Raw genomic sequence first — 13200 nt, 5'->3', positions numbered from 1 at the left:
AGCAGGAACTTCTACTTCCCCAAACATACATGACCATTTACAATTTTCTCCTTGGTCATTCTTTAGGAATCTCCCTGTGATCAAAATCTGTACCAGTGAAATAAATTAGCCAACAAGAATATATCAAATCAGTAACTAATGGGATAAACTGCATGTATAATTTCGAATCCTCTTTCTTTTCTTTTTTTTTCCTTTTGCTTTTTCTTTTTCGACGACAGAACATATTTAAAGCACACTTTATAAGAGAGTCTATTTAAAAGCATATACGGATGACATTGACTACCTTGACTTCTGAGGTTTCATAAGCCCAGTTTGGTGAGAAATCAATGATGCTAAACAGCTGATCCTGTGAAAGAGAAGGACTAAGCACATAGTTATCGAGGCGTGCTTGGCTGGAATCATCAACACAGTTCTCACTTTCTACCGTGTCCCAATCGGCCCTGGAACTAGTCTGCATATGTGACTCATTGACATCGCCGAGTTCTTTACTCATCCATCGGTTAAAACTGTCAAGCTTCTTCAAACCTTCTTCAGCAAAAGGGCCATCTACCAAAGACTGTTTTATACCAGAAATGTAGGACTTTTCCTCTAGGGGGCTATTGCTCTTTGAAACCGATTTCAGACACTCTTCGTGCTCATTATTTCCTTGCTGTATTTGAAGTAACTCAACACCATTGACTTCTTCATGATACCTAGAGGTGAGATTATATGCTGCACCTGTATGCAAGTTCTGATCCAAAGGCCAGTTGGTTAGGTGAGAAAATTTGACTAAAAAAGACTATTAATAGTGTCAATTAGAACGTGAACGTAAATTCATAGTCCTCAAAATAAGATAACCACACAATATATGTTAGAACGTAGCTATTGGAAAAAATATAAAACCAATAATGCAAATCACCTGTAATATACAATCGGAAACCACAACTTACATACTAATTAGAGATTATCTCACCACTTACGACCACAAAAATGTTTCGTATTACGAAAAAGGAAATGCATTTTCAAGATGTAATAGGCAACAAGGAGTAGTATCAGAATTCTGGAGTTTTGATTATAGCTTTCCTTACAGTTTTGTTTATGTTGTATCTCTAATTTACTTGGTACTTAATTTTGTTTCCTTTGACACCTTATTTTCTATCCTTTATATTTGATTCATTAATCAATAAAAGAAGTTTCTAAATATTTATTAAAAATGACTACTACGAAAGGCTTCACTTCTCCAGAGACGTCAACAGATCATTGAAACCAAACAATTTAGACATCTAATTTTAGTAAACTTCATCATTAATGTCATACATTTAATCAACCGTCGGCAAAATCGGCATACACGTCAAGAAGGGGAAACTATAACTCAAACAAAAACCATAGTCTGTCACCATTTTAAATTTATACTTCTGCAGCTACCTAAATGGGAAAATGTTTTGAGCAGACTTTCTACCATAGCCATCACATCTAACACTTGCAATTGTGAAAGCAGCAATTTATAAGGAGATGATAATCTATCATACAGTACCTGCCACTCTTCTTGGACTTGTGGGTGACTACCAAAGTCTGGCCTTTTACTAAAACCATTGGGGAAAAGCTGCTCCAGCGGCTCCTGTTCTTGTTTCTGAATGACACCTAAATTAGCAGACTGTGCTGCAGAAAATGATGGCTGAAAAGGCAATTGAATGCCAGCGTTGTCATTTTCCAAGGTACCATCCCATGCTGGAAAGTTCAAGTTTTTCTGATGGTCATGAGTAACTCCGGCACTTCTATTGCCTTCACTCTTATCTGCTAGAGCAAGTGAGCTAAAACCCATCCCAGGAACAGAGGACAGTTTTTCTTGATAATTATCTGTTATCAATAATTGCATCAAAGTGGGTAAACCTCGTTTCATGTGAAAATTGATATCCAAATGCACTGGTGTTGCAAGAACTAAATAATGAATTAAACACCGAAAATAAAATTACTTGAAAAAGATATTGGATAGTAAGCATCAGTGACTCCTGCATTAATCTTTTCTGCAAAAGGCTGTTGTAATTCGAGGAAAGAGTTGAGTCTGGAACTTGCTTGGTTACATGCTGCAAAAATATCAAGACAAATTGCGAGATTGAAATGACAATAATTGAGATTAGATCAAAAGGAAGGGGACAAATACTGACAGAATATTCGTCTGAGAATACATTGTGAACCAGGAACAAAAAGTGAGCAACCCAGATATGGAAAATGAAAAATCCAAAATAATTGCAGAGATGTAACATATAAATGCTGATGCACCTGATTCAGCATCTTCGTATTCTGATGCCTGAGCACTGTTCAAGCTTGTTGTATCTGTAGTTTGTGAAGGCATTCGATAACTATTTGTAGGAAAACTAGAAGAAGCAGAGCTATCTGAACTGGGTGCAATATCAGCTTCTTCAGTCTCTTTTATTCGGTTAAAATTTGTCCTATTGCCCTGATTAAGTTGTAAAAATGAACATTAAAAGGGCACTACGTGGATATTTCAAGCAAAATAAAATCCATGTAAAGCAGGAGCTACCAAAAATAATAACCTGCACAAAGCCTGGATTTAAAAAGACATGAAAGAAAATGTACAAGCATCCTACTTAAAAATAATACACTTTTAAAATACATTTGGTTCGTTTGGTTCCCGCGTTTAAGTCAATGATTTTGATTCTGAATTCAAATTTTGTGAGAGAACTATTGGCGGGAACTTTTTTTATTAAATTTTTTGTGTGAAAAAATTATTGTAGCAGAATCAGAATCATGGTTTCAAACGCGTGAAACAAACGGCCCTGTTATTTAAAAATGCAATGTAGACAACCAAGTCCACCAGTATGGAAGTTTTTAACAGCTAAGATTTCATAAATTCTAGGACATGATTTTTGCCACCAAAAAGAAAAGAAATCAGGATAATCGTTGCAAACACTACTCAAAGATAAGCGTTACCACCTTCAAAGAATAGTCAAAAGTCACGTTCATATTTCATATTATTTAACAGCGATTTTCGATTGAAATGATTTTTTTCCTCACCGCTGAAAGCGCTATAAAGTAGTAATTGCAGAGAGAGAGAAAAGGAGATTTAGAAGGAGTTAAAGAAAACAAAATCACCACCATTTGTTATCGACGCCACACGGCCAATAAGTGGTCATTCAACTTTGTTTCAGAACCTTGTCAAATTTCAAACCAAGTTAGAATCCTACTACAACACCTTCATTTGCCACTCTCAGACAATTTGCTGCAATAATGACCATGTACACATTGCAAGGGTGCCTGCATAGGCTTTTATCTTGTTCGCAGTATGTATTAAATGATAATGTGTACCATCACTTTTGTTTTAACTGATACAATTAAGTGCCATCCCCGGCAGTGTTCATTTGCAGTTTGATGGGGGGGAATCTGACTATTAATCATTGATTGCATAAATTTGCAACCATGGTATAAGTTTTTCATTTTGCCACTCAAAATTCACCATGTATCAGGTTTCTCAACCATTGACATTAACATGTCGGAAATCATTAAACCTACATTAAAAAAAAATGTAGAAAATTGGACCTACATTTTTTGTTCTACTTAAAAAAACTCGATCCGATAAATTGGGAAACAAATAAGAATTGGTAGTAGAATAAATCATTACCTTTACTTCCCGGTAGTGGACAAGAACTATGTGTGAAAGCTCCCTGCGTTAGTAGCCATTTGGGTAAGAAACAGAATATTAACCCGACAAGGAGCCTTCTAAATGAGTAGAACGCTTATAAAACATAGAGTTTTTGCATGAACCAACTAATATGACAGGCTTGAGTGGCGTGTGTGAGAGAGATAGAAAGAAAGAAGCAGCCCGCTTAAGAAAAAAAGCCACAAATTTAGAGCATGTAACGCTAATGCATTCGAACTTCTCTATATAAGTTGCACCAAACTAATGAATAACTATAGTTTGTTAAGAACTACGCTAGAAAAGCAATCTAGTACATTTTCAGTCACTAAGATGTGAGTAAAAAAAAAGGAGGGGGATAGATTAGCATATACGCTTATTCAAACTCACTCTTCTAGCATCCAATAACTGCGCCTTTGAAAACTTTCCTTTTCTTCTCCATGAGCATAATAGCAATGGAGCACATCAATACTTCCAGCCTGTGAGGAAAATTCAAATTTATTTAGCGCATTAAAGTGATTTTACCATGAGTAGTTACTCATGGAAGTAACCAGAGAACTAGTAAAAGCCATTCATCCACACACACAAGAAGAAAAGAGAGAGAAGCATTATCCTTCATCGAACCATCGAGATTGTATATTATAATAATAATAATAATAAAAGATCTCTGTCCTAGGCCTTAGAACAGCATGCCATATTGTTGGCAGCTATAAATCAACCTTGAGCATTACCCTTCATTAGTTCAGCATCTGAGCTCCTGTCTCATCTCAGTTTCATAAAGAAGCATCAGTTTACTTTTAACTCTCTAAAGCAGTACTATTATGCAGTACCCGGAGGGTACATTTCTGAGAATGTAACCACGTGATATGATAAAACAGATGTCTAAACCTAAGAACCCTCGTCAGCTTTCAGAACCAAAACACAAGAAACCTTTTCAATCAATGCAAGAAGACTTATGCCACAGGCAGTGTGCAATCGAGTATGCAAGTACAAGCAATCACACATCTGCATATGTAAAGTATAAACGATCACAAACAAAATCTAAAGCAGTAAAAGCAGACGCCCGTGTCTAGATACCCAAGAAACTGTATTCCTTATACAAGAAAAAAAACTAAGCGTTCCCTGATGCTTACCTTGAGCCTTTCATGAGCTTCCTTCACTGTCTTTCCATCTTTTTTCTTCCTCCAGTTATGACCGTCTTTTCTGAAATATCTCAGCACTTTACGATCAAAAAGAAAAAGAGAACCACCTGAAATAAATAATGCATATTATTGTCAAGCCACGATATGTTTTGACACATGCCTCAATGAGAATAAAAGTTACACCCAAAATATGATTTATAGGTTGATAGACGTAGGCAGAGTAAGAGCTTCAAAAACTTCATGCGACTCCTTTAAAAAAAAAAAAAAAAATCATGTGACACTAATGGGGAAGCAAGTTTCTTTTCTTGAATTGGAATGATTTAGATGACATAAGAATGAGCTATGACTGAGAAACTCGAAATCTCGAAGGTAATGACTATTTAAGGAGGAAAAGCAACTTTCATTATAAAGCCTGGCAACAGTCTGTCACCAGTATTCATCACAAACCAGTACCAAGACTGGGTATAGAAGATTCCTTCCATAGACAAAAGTTTGGTGTAAAGTATTTCTGATTGACAATTGGAGAATCACCCATGAAAGAAGATATAAAAACAAAAAAAAATGCAGTTAAGAAACATACTGGGTGGCATATGTGCAGGCTCGGGGGCAATGCGGAATTTTTTATAGTTCCTCAGAATTTCACATATTTCAGCAGGGCGTAGCCATCTGTGCTGTGCTTCTACGAGTATTTGCTCAATATCTGCATTACATCATACCAAGTAAATAAAATTTTGTACAAAAAAGGAGAACTAGAACTAGTAAACTAATAAGACCACCACATTGACCATTGTAAATAAAAACAACAAGATGACACAGAGAAATCCAGAATATCGTCTAGCATGTGAAGTCTGAGAACCATAGTAATGGATGTGACACTTGCTCCTTTTTCACGGTAGTAAGGACAAAAGAAACGTCATCCAGCCATGTATATTTGGTAATTTCAAATTTTATATTTTTTAAGAAAGTTGCTTTATGTATAATTGCTGATAGCTTGTTACACACATGATATCCTATCTGTTCTTGCTATCTCTATTCTCTGCTACAAACGTATCAACCTATTACTGATATTACAATTATCTAGTATTAACTATGGAGCTGCAAAGAAACGTCCACCATGGAAGGCTTTATGAGTTGTACTTCAAAAGAAATTAGAATACTCGAGAACTGATAGTTGCATCACACGAATCTTGCTATTTTACATTCCAAAGTACAACACTTCACATGAAACAGGTAGTAAAATCCAGTCAATAACATGTTTTTTTTTTAAAAAGAAAAACCTTTCATTGATAAAATAATCATTACAAGAGAAAGGATGATAAGGTAAGAAGACAGAAAAATAAAAGAAAATAAAATAAAAATAAAAAGAGATAGGATAACAGTAAATGACCTTGTAGCAAGACTATGAAATATAAGTGTTAAACCTAATTCCATAGTAATTGAATAATAGGGTGAAATGCCAAAGAAAAGCGCGAGATTGATGATGCTAGTTAAGAAGAAGATACAACCTAGTTGTCGGGTATAGGTCATTTGTCCATTAGAACTACCATTCACTCCACTATAAAGAACCAATTTTGTCAAAGTTTTACATGGTTTCTAAAAGACTTCAGAGGGACAAATAGTTGGAGCATTACCTAAAATTCTTCACTTCATCACGTGACTAAGTGCCCAGTTCAATCAAGGCTTCACAGAGTTCAAGCATGCAAGTGTCTTCTCTATATAACCGGATTCATATTACTTAACAACATCATGTTTGGACATATAGATTACAAAGTCCACCTTTTAAAACTTGCAGAATGACCTTATTATTCTATGCAAATTACTAATAAAACACATAAAGCTTGTAATTTCCCCAACCATGTATTATAAGGCAGCTCTCTCTCTTTTACATAAACGAGTGGTAAGCAACAAAAGATCTACATATACAAACCCCACATCTCATCAAAAATCAAAAGCCCAACAAACAAAAATGAATATCATTAAGAAGCAAGAACTAACCACTACAAGCTCCTTCAAACAATAAAGAAAGAAAGAAAAACAACCAATACAATCTCAACCAGTACTTCAAAAGTGTTTCCATCATAATTCATGACACCAAAACTAAGTACAAACTTTATCTGGTAACCCAAAAATACAAAAATACTAATTCAAAGCGAAAACCCAAATAAGGGTTTTGTAAATGATAAAGATTGCAAAAGAGTAAACTAGAAAAATAAAAAACGGACAGCTTTTGTTGATTAAAAGTGAAAACAAAAGCTGACCCAGTTGGTTAGCAAGCCCGAAGCGCCTGCTCTCAGCCATGGAACTCGTTCTCGGTTATCAAATATCAATCCAGACGTGATTTCAGAAGCAAATGGAACTCAAAAAGCATAGCCTTTAGGAAATTGAAAACGAATTTTTTTTGTTAGCCCTTTGACCCAGATAGAGAAAAGGTTTGACAAAAAAAAAAATGTAAAGCTTTGACAAAAAAAAAAAATGTAAAGCTTTGACAAAAAAAAAAAAAAAAAGTAATGGTTTGGGGGGCTATGGATTCGGAAGCCGTGTGGAGATTGAATGAATGTTGGGGAAAAGTTCAAAAAGAAAAGAAAAAGTTTTGAGGGAGTTTTTGAAGAAGTGAAAAAGATTGACAGAAAAAAGAAAGGAAGGTTCAGAGGAAGGAGAAGGCCGGAGGCCGACGTGGGGGAATTCAGAACTGGAACACTGATGGACGATAAACTCGTGACAATTACTTCATCTCACTCTCGTTGACGTAAATATCGGGTTTATTATTATTATTATTATTATTATTATTATTCTCCTTTTCTTTTGAGACAATTCTGACGTAAATACCGGGTTATTGTCTTTTCATTTTTATCTTTTTTTTCATTTTTTATTAAAGCAAAGAAAGTCTTTTTGATAGATTTTTACTGTAGGGCTTCAGGACATGACGTACATCCCTGTTTTTTTTTTTTTTTTTTGGCCCGTTATACTTGTATCAAAAACTTATATTATGTATAATTTTAAATTTTAATATGAGAATCTCAGGTCTTATTTATACATGTTTAAAGAGTCCGAAGGATTCTTCTTTTGTATTTCTGAGGTAGAGTGATTTATGTGATAATTTTAAATTGAGTCTGAGTTTTAATTTGACTTGTAGTTATAACTTGAGTATGTATTTATTTGAGTTTGTGTTATGGTGAGTCAAAACTTAAATTTGTATTTAAATAGTATTTTAATAAAAACTCAATGGTAATGAAAAATTTTAATAGGCTATATATGTGGGGTTTTATTCGTCTTTTCGTTCTAAATGCATATAAAAAAAATCATCTCAATCAGAATTAAAACGAAAAAGTTATGATATTTTTAAGAATAAAAAAAAATACTGTTCATTAATTTGAGTTCGAGTTTATGAACTCGAGTTGAAGGGGAAACTTAAACTCGAGTTTAGCCTTAAACTCGAGTTCAAACTTGAATTTAAACTCAAATTTTACAAAAAAAATATGAACTTAAATAAAATTGTAACTCGAGTTCAAACTTTTTGAGTTTTGTTGCAAAAGAACAATCACTGAATTATTAGAATTTTCTTCTCTAACCAATAAATTTTGCCCATTAATGAAGCTTAGGGGAAAGTAGACAAAAAATGTATGAGTTTAAATTTTTGTTTTTTAGTCAAAAATAAAAAGTAAAAATACTCATGTACAAAATAAGTTCAACTATTTTATCTGAAGCTTATTCACCGGTGGAGTTCGGCCAAGTCCCAATAATTCCAGCCAATTCTATCCAATTTTAGTTAAATAATATTGTTTTTGTAATTATCTAGTTAAAATATATGTAATTTAATTATCGTAAATAAAATCCTCTTAGGATTGGAATTAATAATTTGATTTCAAAATAAATGATTAATTATTCCAAATGGTAAATTAAATTGGATTCCCAACTATTCATAAATAAAATAATTATTGCGATTTAATATTTAATATATTATTTCTTAAAATTAATTAATAATTAATTCTCCCTGAAAAAGTCTTACTACGCCAAATGCTCGATCCACCTGTGACCGTCGCTGTGCGTCTGGTAGAAAGTTAATCCAACATGTTTTTTTAGAAATTTGTAACCTAGCATAGGAACGCGATGGAGATATATGATCAAGCTACAATAATAAAAAAATAAGATTATTAGCACAATTGGTCCTTAATTTATTTAATAAATGACAGTTTAATTTTTTTTTTTTTTTTTTTACAAATCGACCCTCAACCTTTTAAAATATGTGTAATATGATTTTTTTCATCAAGATTCGTCTAAAAACTAACAACTCAATACCCGTGACCACCAACGCGACCCAAATTAAAAGCCTACAAGAATACTATTTTGCTGGTTTTTTTTTTTGGTCGAGTTGTTGTTTCAGTTTGATTCTGGAAAGAAAGCTTGTGAAAGTTTGTTGTTGTTAGTTGAATTTGACATCGTGAATGTATTTCAAAATTGCAGAAAGTTCTGTGCTTTGTGTTATATAGGGCTTGTTCTTTTAGAGTTTAACTTTAGTATAATTCTTGAGTTGAATTTGAGTTATAACTTGAGTTGAACTTGTAACTTGAGTTTATGTTTGGTTGTGTACATTTGAGTTATGGTTTGAGATAAGAATCTTTTTGAGTTTGTGTTTGAGTGAGTCAAAACTTGAATTTGTATTTAGATAGTATTGCCTCGTTCGTTTCGCTGATTCGAGTTTTGCTACAGTAAAAAGCTCTCACAAACAGTCACATCTAACTTTTTTACTACAGTAAAAAGCTCTCACATAAAATCACATCTAAACTCGAATTCTAAACTCGAATCAGTGAAACGAACGAGGCCTTAATAAAAACTCAATGCCGATGAAAAATTTTAATAGGGTATATAGGTCTAGTTTTATTCGTCTTTTCGTTGTCAACGCATAGAAAGAAAAATCATCTCAATCAGAATTAAAACGAAAAAGTTATAGCATTTTTAAGAATATAAAAAATATTATTCATTAATTTAAGTTCGAGTTTCTAAACTCGAGCTGAAGGGGAAACTTGAACTCGAGTTTTAGTTATAAATTCGAGTTTAAACTTAAAAGAACATGAACTCAAATAAAGTTATAACTCGAGTTACATTTTTTTGAGAAGAACAAGCCCATAGTAAATCCATTTGATCCATTTGAGGCTGCAGATGATTCGTATTCTTACCACAAGCGAGATGTATTGTTTCACTTAATTGTGATTCAAATGATTAAATTTGATTTAGGTTTAAATATAAAAATGAAATTTTAGTTAAAAGATGAATGAAATTGACAATAAATGCCCCTATAAAGATAATCATGTGTAAGTCACGTATTAAAAACCGTCTAAAATTTAACGAACGTGAGCAGAAGAACTATTAATACAATAATTTGTAAATTCAAGGGGTCAATTGCCAATAATTTTAATTTAAGGACTAATTTTTCAAACACAAAAAGTTGAGAAGTGTCTCATGCAAAAAAAGTCGCAATATTATGCAAGTCGTTTTCAGGAACATGTTGATAGTAAGCTCAATCCCTATAAGTTCCGCAAGAACCGCAGAAGCTGCTTTCGTAACGTGAGATTGAAGCTTCAATACTTATCCTAGAAAGTTTCTCACAACAATCCTAAGAGCTAAGTTACGCTCTTTGAAGTTGGCATCCATGTTCAGTTCAACGTTTCAACGAGAGATCTCTACCATTTAAAGTGTTTTTGTATCTAGAAATTGCCAGAAGAATTGAAGTTATAATGAATACCTTGCTCAGTAATACAAGTAGGAGGTCTCAAATGTTAGTTTGAAAGGAACATTTTCTTCACAAAAACGCGAAGAACATAACGATATAGAGGTTTTTTTTTTTGCAATAAAATTTAGAAAAAATTTGAACTCGAGTTACAATTTTATCAAGTTCATGTTCTTTTGTAAAATTTAAGTTTGAACTTGAGTTTAGAGCTAAACTCGAGTTCAAGTTTCCCCTTCAACTTGAGTTCATAAACTCGAACTCAAGTTAATAAACAATAGTTTTTTTATTCTTAAAAATGTCATAACTTTTTCGTTTTAATTTTAATTGAGATGATTTTTTTTTTCTATGTATTCACAACGAAAAGACGAATAAAATCTCACCCATATACCCTATTAAAATTTTTCATCACCATTGAGTTTTTATTAAAATACTATCTAAATACAAATTTAAGTTTTGACTCACCCAAACACAAACTCAAATAGATTCTCAATTCAAATCATAACTCAAATGTGCACATCCAAACACAAACTCAAGTTATAACTCAAACACAACTCAAGATCATCACTCAAGTCACTCTAACTCAAAAATGCAAAACAACAACCTCATAGGCTCTTAAAATTTTCTTAAACTGCTAGGATCCATCTCATGTTGTTATACAAAATAATTATCACAACTATAGTTCATACCTATTTGGCTAATAACTTCTGGATGATCAAGCTCTCTTACACCGATGATATTCACTGTTATTTTCCTCTGTTTGAATTAATTAGGTGACCTTTTTTTTTAAGAGTTCTGCATGGTTTAGGATTACGGTTCTTAGTTTTGCTACAGTGTTTTTCTCTCATAAAAAATTTAAATTTTAAAAATCAGAATCATAAACCACGGTTTTGAACCCATAAACTAAACATTACCTTACGTCTAGGCATTGATTGATTCTATTGAGCTTCTTAATTGTCCTTTCAATCTTTATTTACTACAACTTTTTTAGTCTAAAGGAGAGAGCACAAAAAATTTAGATAGAGGCTAATGAAATACGCCAGTAAAGGTATATTTATAGCAAAACAAATAAAAATTGAAATAAAATTCGAGTTTGAAGTATGGTACATGCACACTCCCTGGAGCAAGTAGGTGTGTGTGGTGTCCTCCTCAAAACTCCCACACATCATCTTTTACTTATTTTGTACAATTATCCTCCGGTTTAAAAAAAAAAAAAAAAAAAACCATCAGAGAACCAAAACCCAATCTGTATTGATAATTGATTTATATTTATCCTAACAATTTAAATAATTATTTTCTATACTTATGACAATTATTTATTTTAACTAATAAAATAAATAATGCATGATATTTTAACTAAACAATTAAAATACTATAATTATATTTTAAAGGGTAGTTTTGAAATTTCATATATTTTATTCCAATTTCTTAATTTAGTAAACAAAAGAATAGGAATTTAATTCCTTCTATAACTTAATTCCTTATAGGTTAGTAAACACTTTCATAGAATTATGGGATTCAGTTTCAAGGAATTAAATTCCCCTTCTCTTAGAACTCAACTCATATTCTTTGAATTCCTTATTAGTAAATGCACCCTTAAAATGTAATAGGAAAGGTAAAGGGATTGGAATAGTAATATTATCAATCTAAGTGCTAAAAAATGTTTTTGTACAATTAAATAATCATTAGCTATGTAATAATTTATTAAGGACAGATAAATGAATTAGAAATTCACTCTCTGTGACAATGAATCAATACCAAGGGGTGTAAGGATTGACATCACTTCTTGCTATAACACACTATTAAAAAGGAAAGAGAATCATTTCTTACTTTTCATTTTTCTTTGATGCAAAGTAAACATACTCCCAGAGTAGTAAAGATCATAGATCTCTTCGAATTGTAGATTCAAGGCCCAACCTAACCCATTAATAGAGAGAGGATTGGGTTGGGCTCAATATTTTGGCCCATTAAGAAGCACCAGTTGGATTTGTGTAGACCTATGATATGTTGGCCCATCGCTAAAAAAACTACACTTAAAAAATATTTTTTAAATATATATTCAATATATACATCATTATCATATATGTATATATTGTTATGATTTGCCTCATTGGGTTTTTGTTCTAAAGATTTTTTTATGAGATGGTGATAAAAAATACATTTCTTTTCATATTCTTATTGACTATAAACATTTTGTTTATTCTTTAACTTGTTTAGGAAACTCGAAAAAAAAAAAAATAATGTACTACAAAAAAAAAAAAATCCTAAATTGGCCAACTTGATCATGGTCCATTGGCCGACCCGACCTAACTCACTTGAAATGATGGGCTAGCCTGACCTACGACATGCATAGACTTAAGGAGAATGGGCCAGGCTGGCCAGACCATTCTTGTACCTTGAGTTTTAAGAGACTGAAATCGTCCAAGAAAATTCCATTAATTAATCCTAGAGAATTATGTAGCTAGCAAGGAGACATATGCACATATACAATTTAAACTACAATAATTATTATATGTCTAATTATACTCATAATTAAATAAACACAATTATTAACTTTGATTTGTGCCACTAAAATATAAAAGTTGCATTCTTTTCTTTTAAGGGAAGGGGGATTCCACTCAATATAAATCAAAGATTATATGTGGATGGCCAAGTAATATAAGGCTGACCCTCAAAAGAGACCAACTATGTTAATACATGAC

The 13200-nt window shown here is 32.5% G+C and overlaps 1 protein-coding gene across 1 annotated transcript in view; it reads right to left on the bottom strand.

Annotated features, from left to right (window-relative positions):
* The window catches only part of LOC21404948 (calmodulin-binding transcription activator 3), a 9838-nt gene extending 2612 nt beyond the window's left edge, over window positions 1–7226 (bottom strand). The window contains exons 1-10 of the mRNA XM_024165918.1: window positions 7035–7226; window positions 5357–5476; window positions 4768–4883; window positions 4025–4113; window positions 3620–3662; window positions 2260–2437; window positions 1953–2063; window positions 1514–1836; window positions 284–730; window positions 8–87 (exon numbers count right to left, since the gene is read on the bottom strand). Coding sequence (XP_024021686.1) covers window positions 8–87; window positions 284–730; window positions 1514–1836; window positions 1953–2063; window positions 2260–2437; window positions 3620–3662; window positions 4025–4113; window positions 4768–4883; window positions 5357–5476; window positions 7035–7074 — 1547 coding nt within the window. The 5' untranslated portion in view covers window positions 7075–7226. The remainder of the gene's footprint in view (window positions 1–7; window positions 88–283; window positions 731–1513; window positions 1837–1952; window positions 2064–2259; window positions 2438–3619; window positions 3663–4024; window positions 4114–4767; window positions 4884–5356; window positions 5477–7034) is intronic.
* Window positions 7227–13200: the final 5974 nt, after the last annotated feature.

This window comes from Morus notabilis, unplaced genomic scaffold (genome assembly GCF_000414095.1).
Source record: "Morus notabilis unplaced genomic scaffold, ASM41409v2 Scaffold697, whole genome shotgun sequence".
Classification (NCBI taxonomy): Eukaryota; Viridiplantae; Streptophyta; class Magnoliopsida; order Rosales; family Moraceae; genus Morus; species Morus notabilis.
Note: the sequence above shows the minus strand (reverse complement) of the source record. Positions and strands in the feature narration are given on the sequence as shown.